This window comes from Nasonia vitripennis (assembly GCF_009193385.2).
Source record: "Nasonia vitripennis strain AsymCx chromosome 2 unlocalized genomic scaffold, Nvit_psr_1.1 chr2_random0002, whole genome shotgun sequence".
Taxonomy (NCBI): Eukaryota; Metazoa; Arthropoda; class Insecta; order Hymenoptera; family Pteromalidae; genus Nasonia; species Nasonia vitripennis.
Window position 1 is genome coordinate 4139261 of NW_022279608.1, and position 23007 is coordinate 4162267.

At 37.2% G+C, this 23007-nt stretch overlaps 1 protein-coding gene across 4 annotated transcripts in view; it reads left to right on the plus strand.

Moving 5' to 3' along the window:
• LOC103315959 (kinesin-like protein Klp10A) overlaps positions 1-23007 on the plus strand; it is a 435695-nt gene that overhangs the window by 390082 nt on the left and 22606 nt on the right. For all 4 annotated transcript variants that reach the window (XM_031923908.2, XM_031923909.2, XM_032601480.1 and 1 more), the window contains one exon: positions 10368-10542. In XM_031923908.2, coding sequence (XP_031779768.1) covers positions 10368-10542 — 175 coding nt within the window. The remainder of the gene's footprint in view (positions 1-10367; positions 10543-23007) is intronic.

The following is a 23007-nucleotide window of genomic DNA, read 5'->3' on the forward strand; positions in this document are numbered from 1 at the left end:
CCCTCGGCGCGCAATAAAAGAGAAAGCAATAAACGCGCGGCCGGAAATTCGAAGTACATCATTTTTAACAGAAAGCTGTTAAAACAATTAAAAAAAATAGACGCAATTAATTATTTTTTTTTTATTTTTGACACATATTATGATATATATATATATATATATATATATCATAATATGTGTCATAATATATCATATATCATATATATGTAAGGCCACTGCTCAAGGAAATTCACTGGAGTGGAGTTTTGGGTTAGAAATCAACACTTGTATGATGTAGTATAAACAACTGTTTTTTAACAATATGTACAAATTAGTAAAGGCTAAAAATATTGCAGTAAACGTATACTTAAGACTAACCTGAATCTATACAATTGCCGATAGCAAACCTTTTAGTATATCAGTTTCAATAACCTCGCTTATAACGATCCTAACGGCTCGGAGTCTTATGACATACTGGCTCTCACTCACATGTCAACAAGTGACAAAGCCAAGCTTGGTAACCCACAAGCTTACACACACACACACACATATATATATACATACATAATATGGATGAATAAAGATTATTTAAAAATTGATCCAGATAAAAGGGATGTTGCGATTAAATATTTTTGCAGATATGCTGTTTTTTTTTTTAAAGCCATTTATTTGTGAGTATGAGATGACAAATGCTTTATGTATTCGTGCATATCATAAGATGTAATCAGTAAATTCGGTCCAGATAAAAGGGGTGCTGCGATTAAATATTTGTGCAGATATAATTTTTTTTTAAGTTATTTGTTTGTAAATATGAAATGACGATTTATGTATTTATGCATATCACAAAATGTTATCTGCAGATTCGATTTACATAAAAGGGATGCTGCAAATAATTACTCGTGCAGATATAATCGTTTTTTTAAAGTTTTGCGTTCGCGACATATAATGACAAATGCTGTAAGTGTTCATTCATATCACAAGATAAAATTCGCAGTTTTGGCCGAGATCAAAGAGATGCTGCAAATAGTTATTTGTGCAAGTATAATCTTTTTTTAATTCTATGTGTTTTTGAATATGAAATTACGCACATGCATATCACAAGATAAAATCTGCAATTTTGGTCGAGATAAATGGAGACGATAAATGGATATTCGAAGACGGTGTCTAGGTGTATGGGGTGGCCGATGACGAGGTCTAGGTGGTGCGCTCCGTAATTTTTTTATGTCTAGGTAAATACATCATTCGAGGACGGTGTCTCGGTGTACAGGGTGGCCGATGACGAGGTCTAGGTAGTTCGCACTTGGTTTTGGTGTCTAGGTGTAGAAATCGTTCGAGGGTAGTGTATCAGAACAATCAGTAATTTCATGTTAGTGATAAAAATGTTACAATAAAACCATGGTCAAAAGGTGCTAAAGATGCTTATATTTTATTTTTAGGAGAAATATGAAATACCTAAAATAATTTACTAAAAAGGACTAAAATCTCAAAAAATTAACTTTCAAAAAAGTAAAAGGTTAGGCGAGTTTTATATATTCCGCAACGAAATAACAGATAAAAAAGAACTGGGAATAATCAACCAAAGTCCAGTTTATTATATTTAATCATAATGAAGCAACAACATTTTTTTGGTCAATAAAGGGCTTACTCAACTTAAGTTAAGTTATATACTGATCAATTAGAAAGATGCAGCTGTTCGGGGACAGCCTATAGAAGTGAATACTTAAATAGATGGTGTGGAATTTTGAATAGTTTCGTTGCCAGAGAATCAAACGTATACGAAGTGAAAAATGTAATAGTCTTCGCAGCGGGACTGCAAGAGTTCAAAATATATATACTATAGTCATCGCGGCAAAACCGGAATGAATTAGTCTTTGACGCGAATTCAAATGCGTCTTCGTTGAGTGCAAAGTACTAATCTACAAGGATACATTTAATTGTGACTTTTTTGATAAATTTTATAATTTTTTGATTTAGTGATTTTGATGCATAAATCGGCGCCATTTTCTTATTTTTCCAACTTAATCGCAACTTTGACAGAGAGTAAAAAAATCTTAGGTGAAGTAATCATTGATCAACTAGTAAATTTAGGATAGGCAAAATATAATACGAATAAAGAAAATATAGAAAAACTTCTAGAAGAACAGAAAGTCCGATCGAATTTTTCTTTTGGTAGAACGATTCATTAAACTTAACACTACGGCGCTACAGATTCGGTTTTTCATTTGCAAGCTTTAGTTAAAAAATTGTGTGTAAAATTAGATTTTAAGGTTAGCGCTGCAATCGCATGAGTACGACGTAGTACGCGTAAACATCTGTTCGTATTTCCAAGATTTTAGGAAAACAAAAAATCCGATCGAAATTTTCTTTCATTAAACTTAAGGTAGTTCAATCAAATAATTAATATTCTTACAGATTGCTGCAATTTTGTGAATATATCCTATTAAGTGCCCTCTATAACGTGGTAAAATTTTCTACCCCCTATGCGGTATGATTTTTTAAGATATCGGGTCTTGAAGTTGTGTATTTTAACATGGAAAGCATAGGCTAAGTCTAAATTTGGTGTACATTTTGTTTAATTACGAAGAAAATAAATCTTACATCTTTTTGAAAAACTAGGTCATGATGTAAAATCATAATACAAATCAAGGAAATAAAAATTTGATAGGGCAGGCGGTGCTTTGTGAGAAGTTACAGCAATTGAAAGTTTCAATTCTATGCTATCAGTATATCTATATATGCGCGCAGTGTTTCTCACTTTTCTAATTTTTGAGGATATTTTATGCTCTAAACACTTTCCATATTTTGATATACAAAACTAAAAATTCTAGAGTTTTTACACGGAAAAAAGTGAGCCTGGGAGGACACCGGCACGCTTGTGCAGAATCAGGAAAGCTGAATTATGCCGATACAGCGCATACGCGCGCCATTAGGGCACACAATCGTGCCGAATGAGAGCGGTCTGAGCGAAGCCGATGCAGCACAGACCCGGTGCTGTTTTGGCACCAGTTCTTGCGCTGCGCGCTGCCTCGTTCACAGCGTGCTCTCTTCGAAGCATGCGCGCGCATAGTGTCACACAGGCATTTTTCCATTCGGTTCGGCGTGTAGTATCAGAGTTCTAGTTATGGCTTATTATATGTTTATTATAATTTTGTTCAAAGGTGTATCAGTGATACACCTTTAAATGAAATTATAACACATATAACAAGCCACAATTCCAAATAGTTACCAGAAAATAGCCTTTATTGCGCCTCGGGTAATTTATTATCTGGCCAAGCGAGCATTATTTTTCCGGCATTACTAAACAGCTTAGCACGAGATCTTGAATTTGAAAAAAAATTCTCGAAAATGGCCGCCCTTATCGAAAGATACGAGTATTTTGAAATAGGGTAAAAATCTTCAAAAATGCCGGCGAAACGAGAATTTTCAGTTTTTCGTCGGATTTTATCACTTTAGACGATCTAAAATAGGGTACGACAACTACAAGCAATTAAAAATAGGGTAAAAATCGTTGTACATATGCGAAAATCCGACGAAAAACTGAAAATTCTCGTTTCGCCGGCATTTTTGAAGATTTTTACCCTATTTGAAAATGCTCGTATCTTTCGATAAGGGCGGCCATTTTCGAGATTTTTTTTTTTCAATTTCAAGATCTCGGGCTAAGCTGTTTAGTAATGCCGGAAAAATAATGCTCGCTTGGCCAGGTAATAAATTATCCGAGGCGCAATGAAGGCTATTTTCTGGTAACTATTTGGAATTGTGGCTTGTTATAATTTTATTTAAAGGTGTATCACTGATACACCTTTGAACAAAATTATAATACCGAATGGAAAAATGCCTGTGTGACACTATGCGCGCGCATGCTTCGGAGAGAGCACGCTGTGAACGAGGCAGCGCGCAGCGCAAGAACTGGTGCCAAAACAGCACCGGGTCTGTGCTGCATCGGCTTCGCTCAGACCGCTCTTATTCGGCACGATTGTGTGCCCTAATGGCACGCGTATGCGCTGTATCGGCATAACTCAGCTTCCCTGATTCTGCACACGAGTGCCGGTATCCTCCCAAGCTCACTTTTTTCCCGTGTACACTTGATAACACTGCATAATATAAAAAAAAAATTAATTTTCTAATTCAACCTCGAATTAAGCACCACTGGACCAAGTGAACTACATTAATACTACGGCGCTATAGACTCGGTTTTTCATTAGCATACTTTATTCAAAAAGTTTTATGTAATAGAAAAACAGTGTTTTTTGGGACGACATCCCCTTAAATATCATCACTATTGTAAATCGCGAGCGAAGCGAGCGTCTTTTACTAGTATTATTTAAGTTTTTAGTTAGCAATTATTTGATGCAGAACTTAATTGATCCCAACAATTCTGTGTTTCTTATATTATGAATAAAATAATATTGTAATATTACTATAATATTGTATAACTTATATTATTCAATATACTATAATTTACTTTATTCGATTGATCATATTTTTTTTTAGATCTGTAATTTTGTTTCAATCGATATTATTATGTTACATACTATTATTGACATTCACTGTAATGTAGAATAAATTAAACTCGGCTAACCGTTTACTTTTGTTGAAAGGTAATATTTTTAAGACATTACATTTATTTTCAATTAAACTTATTAGAAGTATCTGATATATGGTCTAGAAATAAAATGTATGTTTTATAAACAGTTTTAATTACAAACAAAACACAGTTAATGGACTCAACATTGACAATTTTTGAATCATAATTGATTTTATGTGATCGAACTATGTAATAATAGTATATTACGATACGTGTGGCCTAGGTAGCCGATTATTGCACGGCGTGTATTAGCGCCTCAGCGCAGCGACTGTGATGAAACGCCGTGCACTCATGGGCTGCACGGTGCAATAATGGACTATTTAGGTCACGGATAGGCGTGACTTAAACGCGGATTTAAGCCACACTGTGCTATAAATGTAGTTCGATCAATGAAAAAAAAAAAAAATTACATTAATAGAAGTTTCTCATTAAGTTATTTTTTATATATTGCAACTGCAGAAAATTCTCAAATTTTCGGTTTGCGGGCTCCGCCTCAATCAGTTACGTCAGTGACGTAAGCTCGCTGCGCGTGATTAGATTGATACGCACTTTTATATTATTTGCACGAAAAAGATATGAGAGGCTTCACATGTTGCTAATATATATCTAAAAAACTAAACCATACATTGTAAATTACGATTAATAAACGAACGCATTTACCGATAAAATCATCGACTCTCACATGTAACATTTGTACAATAATATTCATATATTACAATAGCAGTCCGCGCATGCGTACAAATATTTTATAGGATAATATTTGTAGATTTTTATAGTCTGTGAGAATATGTGTGTGTATATATATATATATATATATATATATATATATATGCGTGGAGGTTGTTTCATTGATCAGTCTGCTTGAATCTTTCGATATAGTATGATCAGTAAATCATAAACATTTTGTACGATAACATTCCTGTAAGTTTATGTGTAATATTTTTCTAATATAGTATTTGACACAGAAAATCATGGTGTCAAAGCTGACTAAACTTTAGAAGGCAGTATAAGTTAAATACATATATTTATACATATTACTGATATTCACAAATGTAATCTGCGCATTCGTACCAATATGTATAAGTATCCGGGAAAGTAGTTTAGATTCCTCAGGCTGCCCTGAACTTTAGAAGTGGCCAGTTTGGAAAAATTAAAATAATTTTGTACGATAATATTCATATACATATCTGATATTTATCAATGAAGTTTTTGCATACGTTCTAATATATATAGATAGCCAGGGAAATTGTTTTGATTGCTCAGTCTGCTTTGGCCTTTAAAATTTGAAGATCTTGAAATTTTTATTTTGCTTTGGATTGTCATATTAGCTTTAGTCTTGTATATAGTTTTTCATTTGAACATTTTCTGCTACAAACTTTTGTTACTGTCGACTTTATGGGTTTCAGTGGAGAAGCGCTGTTTGCTTCGGCGATCGTTGAGACGGGTCTGAAATTGTTACCCTTAAGTCTATGTTGTTACACAGTTTATAGGAATTCAAAAAATTGAAATGAGATAAGAATTATACTAATAGATATAAATATGTCATTTATTGAGAAAATATATGAATGGCTTCACGGCACACAGGTATATTTAAATAACCCGAAATTATTAAGGCCCGAAAATTTTAAGGTTATAAATTTTAAGATCCAAAACTGTTGTGAGGAGACAATCAATGCGACTTATGCACTTTCCGTGTAAAGTGTGATGTTCGTGATTGTCCCTCGGATTCTTTGTACCCTTGTCTGATTACGGTCGCCACCTGCTTGTTGTGTACAAGCAAGAAAACTGTCACGTGTATGAGACTAATACGAGTGTACTTGACTCGATTACTGCTTCGACAGATATTTCTTGGCCAGGAATATTGGAGCACGTAATTGATTATAGACACTTGAATATTAGTTTTTATATGCACTTGATTTTATTTTATTAAAATAACAATATGTCGCGTTGTTGATGCGGAGCACAATAACGCTCTGCGTTATTGTGCTCCGCATCAACAACGCGAGATCGATTCGCGCTTTATAATAATACCGCAGGAGCTCTTGTTCGCTAGAGCTGTGAATTTGTAACTGACCATTTGAATTCCCCGCGCCGTTATATACCCTGTCGCTCGCGTCTATTCGGTTATTCCTCTTGGCCTTTACCGACCGAGTGGCTTGTCCGCTTTGTTTCGTGTTATTGCCACTTGATGGTTAGGATGTGGTGGCTAGCCCTTTGGTTGTCATTGCCTTTTGGATACTCTTACGTCGGGCCGTTTAGCTTCCTGTGGTGGTGCCTTTGGTGATCTCCTTACATTGTTAAGGCCCAAAAATATTTGTGACCCAAACATTTTAATGCCCAAATAATGTAAGGCCCAAAATTATATCCTAGATGTTAAGTTATTAGGAAAAGATGTGAAAGGCTTCACGGCACATGGGGACATTAAGCACTTTTATATAATAGTAGATTTTGTTATTTTGTTTTAATCGAGACTAGCTTTATTTTCCTGAGTGGTTCTCTCCCGTTTCCTACATCCTCATCGCGAATACCGCCGCCTCCGCGGACGTTGCAACAAACGGTTGCAACGCAAAACTGAGAATCCGGCTCTGCACAGGAGAGTGCGGAGAGATAGCACACGTCCGAACACGACGTTCGCGAAACAGTACTCGCAGCGAGCTGCGTTGCAACGCGGGTTAATCGCAGACATTGAGAGAGTTCTCCGTCGCACCGAGGGATTGTAATCTGGTCGAGTATTGCCGAGTTTTCCCTAGAAATCAAGCCTCGTTACAATATATAATGATTATATTAATCAATATTTAGTGGATTATTCTGAAAACGATGTTATGTCATTAGAATTCAATTTTAATATCAATAATTTTTTAAAAATTATGTTTTTTCTTTATTAAATTATTTAAAATAGCAGAAAAACTTAAAATAATAGTAAATATATTTTAATCCCGCAAACCATGAAACCACACCTCCACGCTACTGTATATTATTTCTTATAAAAGAAACTAATTAATTTGTCAATTACATCAATTTATATTAATTTATATTATTGCTTTCTTCCTAAGGAAGCCTTGTAATAGTAATTTTTGCAGTTTCTGTACAAAATATATATGTTTTGAGGCATTATAAGTCGAAAAATAGTATTTTCAGAAAATGTCCGTATGGATGTGTATGTGTGCGTGCGTGTGTTCGTTTATATCGCCTCTAGCTCAGATTCTACTTAGTGGATTTTAATCCACTAAGTCTTATTTTCTTTGTTTTTACTAGTACATAGCAGGATAACAGTCCGTTTTTACATTTTCTGGACCCATTTTTTTTATATCGATTTTTTAGTTTTGAGATTTCAGTTTTTTCTAATAAAGTTATTGGAAAAGTTATAAAAGTAAATTGCTTAATATGTACCTGAAATAGAATAAAATTATCTATCTTTTTACTGCGGAAAATTTATATTATCGTTCGTCGTTTTTTTATTACACACCATAAAGCGCAAATTTTTAAAATTGTTTTAACTCGAAAACTAAATTTCGAATCGTTCTAAAAAAATCATGATTATTGGAAGTTATTAGAACTATACTTCACTTTAATTTTAAGTCATTTCACGAGGCAGATGCTGAGAAAAACATTAACTGAAAAAAGTCGTTTTTCTACGTGACGCGGTAACTGGAGTAAAAAGGCATTAATCAATTTAAAATTTTGGATTTAGTTAGTATTATATAGCATCTTGATCCCTTTCTTTGGGTTGTTTATAATACCAGTTAGTTTCAAAGATATATGACATAATTGAAAACTGCATCGCTTGTATCTCTAGTGTCCTCACAGTGGCGGATGGGTTAAGTAATTTTAACTTCAACCTGCAGGTACATGGCAATTTGCGTTCGCGGCTACCTTAGATACCCGAAGGTACCTGAGAGTATTTTGGGCTATCTTCGTGACAGTGCGGCCAACGCTACAAATTCCCCTACATATGTGATAAATACTATATACTAGACGAATGCACGTGCACCTACATTCAATTAGCTATGCGAGCTAAGCGAAAGAAAGATAGGGAAAGAGAGAGAGAGAGAGAGAGAGAGAGAGAGAGAGAGAGAGAGAGAGAGAGAGAGAGAGATTTAATTATATGTAATTGATTCGAAATAATTTTATCTATCAAACAAAAAAAAACTTGATAGAATTATATATGAAGTAAAAACAATTCTGATATTAAGCAATATATAATGTTGAAGGAAGCTACGTGTCAAAGAATTGGCAGCGGTTTTTTATTAAATTTTGATACAAAAAAATAAAAATTTACATGTTACATATAAATAAATATTCTTATTGAATTTATCAATTAAAAAAAGATATTACTATTCATAAAAAATTATTATTCAAATTACATGATGTTTTATTAATATTAGAAAAAATCGATATTGCATAATATTTTTTTATGTTACAATTTATTTGTTTATGATTCAAATATAATTTTGTATTATATTATATGTTAAATGAAACATTATACTAACCATTATGTTAATCGCGAGCGTATCCCTTGAATCTCTATTATTTTACTGAAGAAGCAATTTTCTTAGCAAAAGACTATGGTAATCAGAAAAATCCGATTATAATGTTCAAAATAGGAAAAGGGTGACACTCAGAGGGGTTGGATGACAATTACAGTGGGTAGGCCTATTAAAACAAAGCTTATAAAAGAAATGTATTTAGATATCGGTGGGTGACTCACAACTAACCTGCAATCGCATCGACTAGCTGTAAAATGGGGTGCTGCTCCTGTCGATGACCCATCACAGTTTTAAATCATCTAATTTTTATAAAATAATTAAAACCGTAATATTTCATATACTATAGGGGCATAACCTCATAACCTCATAAAACTAAAATTTTAACCTAATTAAAGCCTGTTTATTCCCGTAATCGCACGACATAGGAAACCCATTTTTTGGTTCTCTATGTTTAGCTCAAAAACTAGTCGTTAAAATAGCTTGAAATTTCCACAGCTGATTGATATTATCGATTTTTATTGTCAGAAATTTTATCAAAATGTTAAATGTAATTCTGAAGATATTGATTCGTTTAAAAAATCTCCTTTTTTATCATAACAATTGAACGAAACAATCAATCTGGAAAATCTTGCGGGAAAAAGTAGGTAATTTAATATTAAAAAAAAAAAAATATATTTATAAATTTATTGTATATCATATCATTAAAAATAAGCCAGAAATATTTTTTTTTAATCTTAAAATGGCTATAAACCGGACATCAAATGGTCAGAATTATATAAAAAACCTGAATTTAGAATCAGAAAACATAAATGCATGTCAACTTTTATTATGATCGGTCGCCTGGTTCCAGAATTATGACGGTATACATACATACACATATTCATACACAGCCATCTGCATGGACATTTTCTAGAAACGTACGATTCGAACTCGAAACACCTCTAAATACGTTTAGCTCTATCAATCGAAAAATGCATAAAATCTCGCATTTTACACATTGTTTGTGCACGAAAATCTGCTTAAACTTGTCATACCGTCATGTACTAATCACTTTTCTCAAAAATATAAATCATAATATATATATATATATATATATATATATATATATGTGTGTGTGTGTGTGTGTGTGTGTGTCGTAACTTTTAATTTAATTTAATTTACTAAGAAACATACACACACAAATGTTATTTTTACAATACGTGCATCGAAAATATTATCTTTGCTTGAAAAATCCAAATTTCGTCCCTAACTGTGCTATATACTATTATTAAATTACACTACAAATTTCATCTATATTATTACTTATACTTCTACAGGAAGGAGAATTATCACAAGACTTATATACTTTCCACGAAGCTGTATCAGCATTGCAAATGCTAGAGGAAGAAGTTTTAGATATGCACAAATTAGTAATGGACGATACAACAAAATTTCTGAACGTTGCCCATGACATATTTAGTATAACGCATGAAGTAGATTATGATCAAGAAGGTAAATACTGATATGATTAAAAAATAATTTATTATGTACTCACATAACTAATATCTCGGGACGTCAAATGCGTCCTTCTGTATAAATTCCAACATTTCGAGAGATCAGCTGATCTTATATACAAATAATGGGGTTTAATTAGTACGTTTACGTCATTTTGAATCGTACCTTATAAGATTTTGATTTTCTGCGCTTAAATTCGATATTATTTGTCTCAGAAATTATTTTACAATAATAGACTGTGCAATGAGATATAGGCTTGGTTTATTCTTGTAAGGATAATGTTTTAACACGAGTGGAAGTTTCTCTCTGGCGATCTTAGCAGACACGTGTATTAGAATTACCAACCGAGTCTCAAAACGATACATTCTCCCTTATTATACAGCGTGTTTTTATAAGTTGTGCATAAAGAGGCCCTTTTTCATACAAGAAAACTGGTGTGACAAAACGAGTGTCACTATTGAATACATAAACATTTTTTCAAAAATATTCTGAATTTATGAAAATCTACAGAAATATTAAAACTGCTGCCAATTCATTGGCACGTAGCTTTCTCCAACTAAATTTATAGGTCTAATAAATAAAATGATGTTTTAATATACAGTATAATCTGCCTGCTAATGTATGAGGCGGTTTTTGATACATAATTTAATATATAAATTTTGGTTGGTTCATTATCTAAAATTTTGCAGACGCCTCTGTTTTTTATTATAGAATATAAACGCTGCTGTCAATTTTTTTCACAGAATATATCAGTATTACATGAATTCATAGGGAGGGATTTTAACGACGTGCAACGACACCCCTACAAGAGGAAGCAAAAGTTTTGAGAAAAATCGGTTTTTACATTTTAGCTTTTTACTTGAAAACCAATTGATGAAAACGTTTTAAATTTTAGCAGCAGATAGATTTTTTAATGGTTAATCGCAAAATAAAATTTTGAAGCGTTTGAATACATAGTTTTAGAGATATAAGGAATCAAAAAAATTTCAAAAAAAATTGATACCTTGATATTTTAAGAACCATAGAGGTTTGAAAGCTGCGCAATGAACTTAGATAAAACACATAAAATGTATACTTCTTCCCAAAATCTGAAGTGCAATCATAAAGCCTTCTTACGTCCGTAATCGAGGCACAAAAAAACTCATTTTTTTCAGTTTTCGATTTATCATTGAAAAAATAAGTAGTCAAATCACTTAAAATTTTAATGGGATATAGTTTGACATATGACCCACTGACATGATTTTTTTCGTGAGGTTATGATTTTTAGTTTCAGAGATGTGAATTTAAAAACAAAACCACCTTTTTCATTTTATCTGCCGAACAAAGCGGTCGATCCCGAAGACCAAACAAGAGAAAGTAGATAATTTTATTCACTTTCAAATGCATTTTAGCTGAATTGTATGTAACAATGGGATGATTGAAAAAAACGCAAAATAGTGATTTTCAAAAATTAAAAAATGACCTTAAAAAAATAATTAAGAAAATAATAAATAACTGTCTTTCCCGAATTTAGAATCTAAAAATAGATATGCATGTCAAATTTTATTGATATTGACGAAGTAGTTCCAGAAATATTACGGTATACATACACACACAAACACACACACACACACACACCAATTATGTTATACGGTGCCCTAATATGGGCGGACGTTATGTTGGTGAAGTCCTATGCACGAAAGCTGTCAACAGTTTATAGGAGAAGTGCATTGCGGGTCGCTTCTGCCTTCCGAAAAGTATCAGAAGATACAGTGTGCATTATTTCAAGTATGCCGCCTATTGATCTTCTAGCAACAGAACGAAAGAATATATACGAAGAAAACCGGCGTGGTGACAATATCCAAAAGGAAGTTTAAAAATCCGCAAAGGAACAAACCCTAGCTGAGTGGCAAATACGATGGGACTCCAGTGGAAAGGGGCGATGGATGCATCGCCTTATTTCACGTGTTGTTGGCTGGACCAATAGACGATACGGGGAATTGAATTACTACCTTACGCAGTTTTTGAGCAGACGGGTGCTTTCGAGCCTACCTACACCACTTTAAGATAGAGGATAATCCAAATTGCCCAGTATGTTTGGAAGCAAACGAAGATGCGGAGCATGTCTTCTGCAACTGTTCGCGATACGAAATGGAACGAGAAGAATTTGAGCGTTACCTTCAGACTAAGGTGACCCCTGAGTCAATGATGACAGCTACGCTAGCGTCGAAATGTGGCTGGTGTGCAGTAAACAACTACGTAAAGACCATTATCAAGAAGGTTAGAAAGGACGAATAAAATAGAAGGGAAGGACAAGGCGAAACAGCGGAGTAATACTGTTGCTAGACGAAGGCCATTAGGTAATGGATACAAAACGCTCTTCGGACTGATGCAGAGGAACGTAGGTCACAGAGTTGAGCTCTCACTTTCCTGCCCGATGCAGAGGAACGTAGGTAACTGAGTTGAGCCCAGATTCCCTCATCCGATGCAGAAGAACGTAGGTGTCGGGATTGAGTCTGTCCAGAGGATGGCCGGTTGATGCTGCTCGAAGTAGACGACCGAACGATGCGGCAGGAAGCAGACGACTAGACGATACAGGAAGAAGAAGACGTCATGACGATGCAGAATGATGAAGACGAGTTCGATCCTAAACCCCTAATCACCTTGGTGGATGGGGGATGTATGGGAATGTCAAACTTCAAAGGAGAATCCAAAAAATGCTAGTTAACGGGTCCTACGGAAGTATTGTTCAACGATAGTACCTGTAGGGATCCAGTGTCGGAGGGCCACTTGTGCAAAGCTTGCTCTGCCTACGCCACATAAAAAAAATACACACACACATCCATACGGACATTTACTCAAAACACTTGATTTGAACTTCTAACACACCAAAAAGTATTTTCTCAAAGTTTTGACGAAACTCAAAATGTTAATAGTACAAAGCTTCCTCTAGGAGGAAGCAAAATGTGTCTGCTAGTCTCCAGCTATAAGTTCATTTCATCCCCAAAACTACCCCTCCGTAGGGGTTGGTACCGGAAGTCGATCGAAAGTCGACCGGAAGTGAACCGGAAGTAGTCGAAAAATATACAAAAACATCCGAAAGTGACCGATAATAACCGACAATGAACCGGAAATTTACCAAAAATGAACAGGAAGTGACCAGAATGATGTATACAAATACTCATAAGGGGTGAATCGGAAATTAATCAATAAATGATTAATAAGAATTTTAAAAAGTTTGAAAAGTATTATTCATACACTGTGAATAATGTTAAAGCCTTTCTTATACATAAATATATACATATACTAGTGGGGCTTTGCCACTCTGCTCGCTTTGCTCACCTACCCCCCAATTCAGTTTCTGTGTGAATTTTTGAAAAATATAAATCAAAATGATGAATGGTTTGTAAAATTTTTTTCAAAATTAATAGTAGTAAAATATATTGATAGAGCATATCTTAAAATTTAAGAAAATGATTAAAATAATGATAATACATTTGATGAAATTTGAAGATTATCAAAAATCACATAAAAAAGAATTATATGTTATTTGGTGGGGAAGAGGGGACAGAGTAAGGGGGTAGCCGGGGGTGGGGTCTTGCCAAAATGATCATATAATATAGAAAAATACATATTTTAGTGTGAAATATCAAAATATTTAAAATTATGTACAATTCTAATTGTTTCTAATGCTAAAAATCACACCTATATAAATTATTTTCAAAAATGTACATTTAAATAAATATTTCACGCAGTATAGAGTTAAACATACTTTAACGTTGATGTGACAGTTAGATTTTAATAATAAGTATGGGCTATATGAAAAAACAAATCAATTATTTATTGATCTATTACACCGGCACACAAAATAAAAAAAGTTGTCTGCGCGAGAAATCAGACCTATCTATCTTTATGTTTTTCGGGTCGCTGAATTCGAATATAAGGTCAGTTAGGCCCCATCACGTCAGGGTCAAGGTCAGTTGGAGGTCAAATTAAGAAGAAAAGGTTTAAAAAAATTAAAATGCCATATATTTATGTTTTTTTGGTCGCTGAATCCAAATCCGGAATCAGTTTTACCCGATCACGTCAGGTTCAAGGTCAGTTGGAGGTCAAATTGGGAAGTAACGATTAAAAAAATTAAAATGCCATATATTTAAGTTTATTTGGTCGCTGAATCCAAATCCGGAATCAGTTTGGCCCCATCTCATCAGGTTCAAGGTCAGTTCAAGGTCAAACTGAGAAGAAATGGTTAAAAGAAATAAAAATGCCATACATTTATGTTTTTTTGGTCGCTGAATCTGAATCTGGGGTCAGTTTTACCCGATCACGTCAGGTTCAAGGACAGTTCAAGGTCAAATTGGGAAGTAACGGTTAAAAAAATTAAAATGCTATATATTCATGTTTTTTTGGTCGCTGAATCCAAATCCGGAATCAGTTTGGACCCATCACGTCAGGGTCAAGGTCAGTTCAAGGTCAAACTGAGAAGAAACAGTTTAAACCGATTAAAATGTCATATCAAAACTTTCCAAAATTGGAAAAAGATACCGAAAAATTGTAAAAAATCTTATTTCATCACATAATATCTTCCTTGTGTACAGAGAAAAGTTGCTTTCGTTTATATTTTTTTCTTATTTTGCTTTTTTTCCACTAGCTTAGTAACTCTCGATGTCTTTATTTACTCCTTTTTTCTCTTGTAACGAACTCTTTTTACTTCAAATGACCTATGCAATGGGTTTCTTTTTCTCTTTCGTCAGATTCTCTTCTTCTTCGTCAGATTCTTCTTCAACCTCAGAACCTTCTTCGTCACAGGACTCATCAACTTGCATTTCTTCTACTTCGCCTGAGCGGTCCACATCCATGGGTTCGATACTAACAGTTTTATCCCTGACTTCTATTCTCACAGGTTTCACTACTGAAGAAACGTATCTGTTTTATCTCTTTCCCAGCGTGTTACCATCGTATAACATCTACTGCAAACTTTTTGTGGCACCCAGTTTACATTTTGATGGGCTACTTCAATACCAAAGCATTCACTGTAAATCAACTTAAACATTTCAGATAACAAAACAAATTACAACTTTTATTACATCCATGTGAATACCAATTCTCTTTATCGTTTGTAAAAAAATTCCACAAGAGCGATACCTATTGCTTGTGCCTGTAACCAGGCACCTCCACGCGGTGACGGTGGGCAACAGAACCGTCTGGCTAAGTCCTGGGTAAACGGCTATCATGCCGTCATGGCAGGCACAAGTGTCTTACGATGCAGGGATTCGGAACCCCAGTATCGGCGTCTGGTCAGGGTGAGAAAGCGGGCCCGCAGGCGTCGTCATCAAGCGACCGCAGCTTTACAGTGGTGGGTGACTTGGCCTCTGTAGAGTATAATGCTACAAGAAATCATTCACATGAATGTAATAAAAGTTGTAATTTGTTTTGTTTTTGAGAATATGTATTAGAAAAAAACATGAGGTCATTATCTGAAAAGTTTAAGTTGATTTACAGTGAATGCTTTGGTATTGAAGTAGCCCATCAAAATGTAAACTGGGTGCCACAAAAAGTTTGCAGTAGATGTTATACGATGGTAACACGCTGGGAAAGAGATAAAACGGAAAGAACCTTGAAATTTACAAAACCAATGATATGGTCTTCTCCAACGTGTCAAAATGACTGCTATTTTTGTATGACTAATACCAAAGGTTTTAACACGGCTACTAAATCTAAAATTGTATACGCAGACGTTTCTTCAGTAGTGAAACCTGTGAGAATAGAAGTCAGGGATAAAACTGTTAGTATCGAACCCATGGATGTGGACCGCTCAGGCGAAGTAGAAGAAATGCAAGTTGATGAGTCCTGTGACGAAGAAGGTTCTGAGGTTGAAGAAGAATCTGACGAAGAATCCTCAAACGAAGAATACCTGCCAGCTAGTACAAGAAAAGCTCCAGAAACCTTTAACCAAGAAGAGTTAAGTGATCTTATTCGAAATTTAGGATTACCTAAAGATGGAGGAGAATATCTAGCGTCAGTTCTTAAAACGAGAAATCTGTTAGCAAAAGGAACAACGGCCTCTTTTTATCGAGATAGAGAAAAAGAATTTAAGAATTTTTTTACGGACGATGAAGAGAATTCGTTGGTATATTGTATAGATGTTAAAGGTTTAGTCGATGCAATAAAACCGAATTCGTATAAAGACGAGGAATGGAGACTTTTTATTGATTCGTCAAAACGAAGTCTGAAAGCTGTTCTGCTTCATAACGGAAACCGGTTTGCATCCATTCCCATAGCTCACTCGACTAAGCTGAAAGAGACTTATGAAAATTTAGAAATTGTATTGGAAACAATAAAGTACTTGGAACATCAATGGAAAATTTGTGGTGATCTTAAAATTGCAACCATGATCTTAGGACAACAATCAGGTTTTACTAAAAATCCCTACTTCTTGTGTTTATGGGATAGTAGAGACAGGGTAAATCACTACGTTAAGAAAGTATGGCCAACTAGAACACATTTTGAACCAGGATCGAGGAACATTATACGTACGCCATTGATTGACCCATCAAACTATCTGCTACCACCACTTCATATCAAACTTGGCCTCATGAAGCAGTTCGTCAAAGCTCTGGATAAAGATGGCGATTGTTTCCACTATTTGGGAGAAAAGTTTCCCGCAATAAGTGATGCTAAATTAAAAGAAGGTATTTTTGATGGTCCTCAAATTCGTACTCTATTTGAAGACGAAACATTTATCACAAAAATAAACGACACAGAAAATCAGCATGGCAAAGTTTTAAAACTGTTCGTGAGAACTTTTTAGGAAATAAAAAGAGTGAGAACTATCAGGAACTAGTTGAACAAATGTTGGAGAATTTAAAAAATTTGGGTTGCTTGATGAGTTATAAAATGCATTTCTTACATTCCCATCTTGATTACTTCCCTCTTAATCTAGGAGATGTCAGTGAAGAACAGGGAGAACGATTTCATCAAGATATAAGTGTAATGGAGAATCGATACCAAGGAAGATGGAATGTCAACATGATGGCAGATTTTTGTTGGACACTGAAGAGAGACATTAAAACAAATAACAAAAAGAGAAAAAGAAACCCATTGCATAGGTCATTTGAAGTAAAAAGAGTTCGTTACAAGAGAAAAAAGGAGTAAAGAAAGACATCGAGAGTTACTAAGCTAGTGGAAAAAAAGCAAAATAAGAAAAAAATATAAACGAAAGCAACTTTTCTCTGTACACAAGGAAGATATTATGTGATTAAATAAGATTTTTTACAATTTTTCGGTATCTTTTTCCAATTTTGGAAAGTTTTGATATGACATTTTAATCGGTTTAAACTGTTTCTTCTCAGTTTGACCTTGAACTGACCTTGACCCTGACGTGATGGGTCCAAACTGATTCCGGATTTGGATTCAGCGACCAAAAAAACATGAATATATAGCATTTTAATTTTTTTAACCGTTACTTCCCAATTTGACCTCGAACTGTCCTTGAACCTGACGTGATCGGGTAAAACTGACCCCAGATTCAGATTCAGCGACCAAAAAAACATAAATGTATGGCATTTTTATTTCTTTTAACCATTTCTTCTCAGTTTGACCTTGAACTGACCTTGAACCTGATGAGATGGGGCCAAACTGATTCCGGATTTGGATTCAGCGACCAAATAAACATAAATATATGGCATTTTAATTTTTTTAACCGTTACTTCCCAATTTGACCTCCAACTGACCTTGAACCTGACGAGATGGGGCCAAACTGATTCCGGATTTGGATTCAGCGACCAAAAAAACATAAATATATGGCATTTTAATTTTTTTAAACCTTTTCTTCTTAATTTGACCTCCAACTGACCTTGACCCTGACGTGATGGGTCTAACTGATCTTATATTCGAATTCATCGACCCGAAAAACATAAAGATAGATAGGTCTGATTTCTCGCGCAGACAACTTTTTTTATTTTGTGTGCCGGTGTTATCAATAAGGTATTATAAAATCATATGCTATTTTAGTTAAATTTTCGTGTTAATAAAGTTTTTTTTTGCTATTTTCATTTAATAAATTGTAACGGGGCTTGATTTCGGGGGAAAACTCGGTAATATTTAATCGGATCACACTCTCTCGGTGTGGCGGAGAACCCTCTCAACGCCCGTGATTTACCAGCGTTGCAACGCAGCTGGCTGCTAGAACAAGTCGGGAAAATAAACTAATCGCGATTAAAGTAAAATAAAATTATGATCTATTGTGCGGCCAATCTTGTTTCTATACAAGTACGCGCCAAGTCACATCAATGTCGACTCGGCGTGGAGAGCATCTTGCAAAGCGTACGCGCCAACGAGAAGGCCACTATTTGGTGCCGCTGCACCAAGTCGCAAAGCTGTAGTCGCTGGTACTGCTGACGCTATACAGAAAAATGGCTGCGACGGTACGATATCCGTCGCGAGGCCGCTCTTCCCCGGGTAAATAATAATTGCTTTTCGCAATTATTAATCGCGATTTTCTTTGTTTTTATGCGAGTGGAGAAGAGAAGGAACGTCAACATGAAGACAAGGAAATTCGAGGGAATCGCCGACAAGCGAGGAATAGTCGAGAGTTCGCAGAAGACTAGCGAGGGGAGAGAATTCCGGGAAAGAGTGTTGCGGGCGCGAAGTGTAGCTCTGCTGCGACAGAGCATCGAATTCTTGTCCTTGTATGTGAGAGAGAGAGAGAGTGAGTGAAGACGCGCGCGGCAACGGCGCGGCCAATCGGGCGGGCGAAGAGCGCGAGGTCCGCGAGAGAAGGGGCAAGCCCGCAGAAACAGCGCAATTTCAGACTCGCAGCGATCTGCGAGGATCGTCGGTCGATGTCGCGGCCCGAGGGGAGAGTGCGCTAATTGGTCGCGAGCGGAGAACGGGACTGAGCGCGCGAGTCGAGACGCGCGGCGCGGCATTCAGTAGCTAGCATCGAGTCGAGACGGACGCGTTTTCAAGTTGCTGTTTTTCCTTGTCCGCGTTTTCCGTGAGCCGAGGATTGATTCGAAGTGCGTCTAGCCGGGGTGTGAAGTGACTATTTCGAATTGCTATGCTTCGACGAACTTAGACGCGAGGCTTGAGGATCTCGCGTGGATCCTCGCTGAGCGGGTCTACCGAGAGCGGGAGAGTGCGGTGTGTGTTGCGTGGGGGTGTGTGGAGAGAGTTACGGGGAAAGAGCTAAGCAGAAAAAGTGGACGAGAGCCGCGAGTGTCAAGGGAAAGATCGTCACGTTGCTGAGGATTAGATTAGATTAGATTAGATTTATTTGACGTACAATATGTTGTACGATAAATTGTATACAGCAGCAATAGTAGTACAGCAAAAATGTGTATTGTGAAAGTATGATAATGTAAAGATGGGTCAAGCGTGAGTGTGTGTGCGTTTGAGTGAATGTGTACAAGCGAATTCAAGTGTTTGTGTTTTCGAGCTCAAGAAAGTGCTCTTTAGCTAGTCTCTTGAAACCTAAGACAGATGTAGTGTTACGAATGTGAGATGGTAGGTTGTTCCATAGGTATGAGGCGCTGATATGAAACGAGTTCCTCAGCGTCTCCGTCGCGAATGTCGGAATATCCAGAGGTATCACCTTCCCCCTAACAGGCCGAAGTGTCACGCGGAAGTCAAAGTATGCCAGTACGTATGATGGTACGGCTGTGTTAAACATTTTTCTTAGGAAACAAACAGTGAAATACTTCCTGCGTCCGGCAGTGGTTAGCCACTGCAACTCCCGCCTGTATGGGGAAATGTGCTCATCTCTTCTTACACCATAGATGTACCGAATTCCTGTATTCACGAGCCTCTGAAGTTTTAGGTCGAGTTCGGCGTCAGGTCACAGTATACGAGGGAACAGTAGTCTATAAGAGGAAACAGGAGGGCCTGCACTAAGTGCTTGCGCAACCTGAGATTGGTGCTTTTCCTGAAAAAGTAAAGCCTGTACATTAGTGTGTGAGCACGCTTACACACTTGTGTAATATGCTCCCTCCACGTAAGCTTAGAGTCGAGCACCAATCCCAGATTACGCACGGAAGATTCAAAGCTGACCTGGACACCCCCTATGTTAATGAAAGTGTTAGCTGTTGAGGGTAATGCGTTTATGTAGTAGGGAGAGCCCAGGACAATTGCTTTAGTTTTAGCAACATTAAGTTTTAGCTTATTCTGTGCAGCCCAACCAGTAATCCTCTCAGCATTGGCACTCATCTTGTTTGATAAAGAATCGAGCTCTTCGAGGTGGCATTGACTGTAAATTTCCAAGTCATCCGCGTAGATGAGATGGAAAACATCGGTATCAAGGCAGAAACCGATGTCATTGATGTACAATGCAAACAGCAGTGGACCCAGAACGGACCCCTGCGGAACGCCGATGTTGAGACGCCGAGGAGAAGAACGTTCGTTATTGTCACCAACGATGGCCTGCTCTCTACCAGAGAGGTAGGAGGCAAACCAGCGGATGACTTGCTTTGAGAAGCCGAAGGTGGATAGCTTTCTCAGGAGCCTGACGTGACACACAGTGTCAAACGCCTTGCTAAAGTCAAAGAGAAGGAGCAGTGTTACTTTCTTTTTGTTTATCCCAGCTCTGGCATCATCAGTTAGCTTAATTAGGCCACACTGAGTGCTGTGACCAGTGCGGAAGCCTGTTTGAAGGTTATCTAGTAATAGCCTTGATTCAAGGTATTCTGAGACTTGCCTATGCACTAGCCACTCCAGAGCCTTGGAGAGAAAGCAGAGAAGTGAAATCGGACGGTAATCAGTCAGGGCTGTTGGTGAGCTGACTTTGTTGAGTGCGCGCACAAGTGACATTTTCCAGGCAGATAGGAAGCAGGGTTCGCTAAGGGACAGGTTGAACATATGACTTAGTAAGGGAGCAAGAACCGGCAAAGCTTTTGAGATGACAACCTGTGGGATGCCGTCGCTCCCCCTGGCCTGAGTGTCAAAGTGCGATACCGCAGCCAACACGTCCGATTCCGTTATAGGTTTGAATTCGAAATGTTCCGGGAGGTCAAGACTTTCCAGGGTAACAAGATAATCCTCAACAGCAGGAGCCAGCGGATCATTTGAGATCGCGCTGAAATGCGTGTTGAGTTCATCTGTGGTGAATCTAGATGGTAAGGGGGCCTTGGTGGCAGAAATTCCAAGTTTCTCCAGCTCTTTCCAGATCTCAGCAATATCAGTCAAGGTGGACAGGCGTGAATAGTAATAATTCAGCCTGGCCTCCTCGACTTGTTTGTGAGCATAGTCTCTAGCTAATCTGTAAGCGCGTCGATCTGATTCGAGCCTGGAGTCCCTGAAACGCCTGTAAAGTCTATTGCTCTCGGATACAAGGCCACGAAGAGCCGCAGTGTACCACGGGTGACGTTAGTGAGGTTAGCGTTGAGTAAAGATATGCAGTCGTCAAGTGATGAGTTGGTGAGAGATGACCAGTCACAGTCGCTAAGAAAGTCTCTCAGCTTCTCAGCGCTGATTCCTTTAAAGTTTCTGTATGAGTATGTATTTGGTACGTAGCGTGGAATCTGTACGTCGAGAGTGGCCGTGATAAGGTCGTGTCCGTTGATGAAAGGTGCGTCTGTCTTCCAGTATGACTGCAGGCGATCCTGCTCGTCGATTAGGCACAGATCAAGCCAGGTGTCAGAACCCTGTTTATGGTGTGTGGCACCATAGGGAACGGACGAAAGGGAGTTCTCATCAATGAAGGCCCTGATGAAATTGGCATCTTCAGATGAGGATAGTTGGTCAGAGTTAAAGTCCCCCATTATAACCTTCGTGGAGTAGTTGTGCATGTGAGTTGTTAGTTCGTTAATAAAGTTAGAGCCTTGGAAAAAAGGAGCATGAGGTGGACGATACACAACCCCCACGAAGATGGGAGAAACTCCCTTGGCCGATATCTCACAAAAGAGGTATTCAGGCTTGCCTGGCTTGCCGGACCATTCACCGTCGGATGTTGAAATAACACTAACCGTCAGAGATTTGTGTATATAGAGGGCCACACTTCCACCGTTTCTGTTTCTGTCTCGTCTGTAGAGCAGGTAATCATCCAGCGAAGGGATGGATGTCACCTTCTCGCTTAGCCAGGTCTCAGTAACAGCTATTACGTGGAATAAAGAGCGAGTGGATAAAAAGAGCCTGATCATCTCAATCTGACCCGTGAGAGACTTCGCATTAAAATGACAGACCCTTAGACCTTCAGACAGAGATACCTTAGAACCCGATGAAGACACGGCGGATGAGCTTGATGGCGGACGTGGTGGGATGAAATGTATGTGTGGCAGCTTCATTGTGGAGTGATGTTTACGGCGAGCGGGATCCGAGCTAAAAAATTATCCAGCTCGGCGTCGGTGGTAATGACGGTGGCACGCTCGTTGTCATCGTTGCAGCGGACGAACAGTCTCCCGTCCCTGACGAACGTTCGGCAGCTCTGCCTCCTCTTGGCTTCCAGCATAGCCCGTGAACGCAGCTTGTGGACGTCGGTGGGGAGTAGCT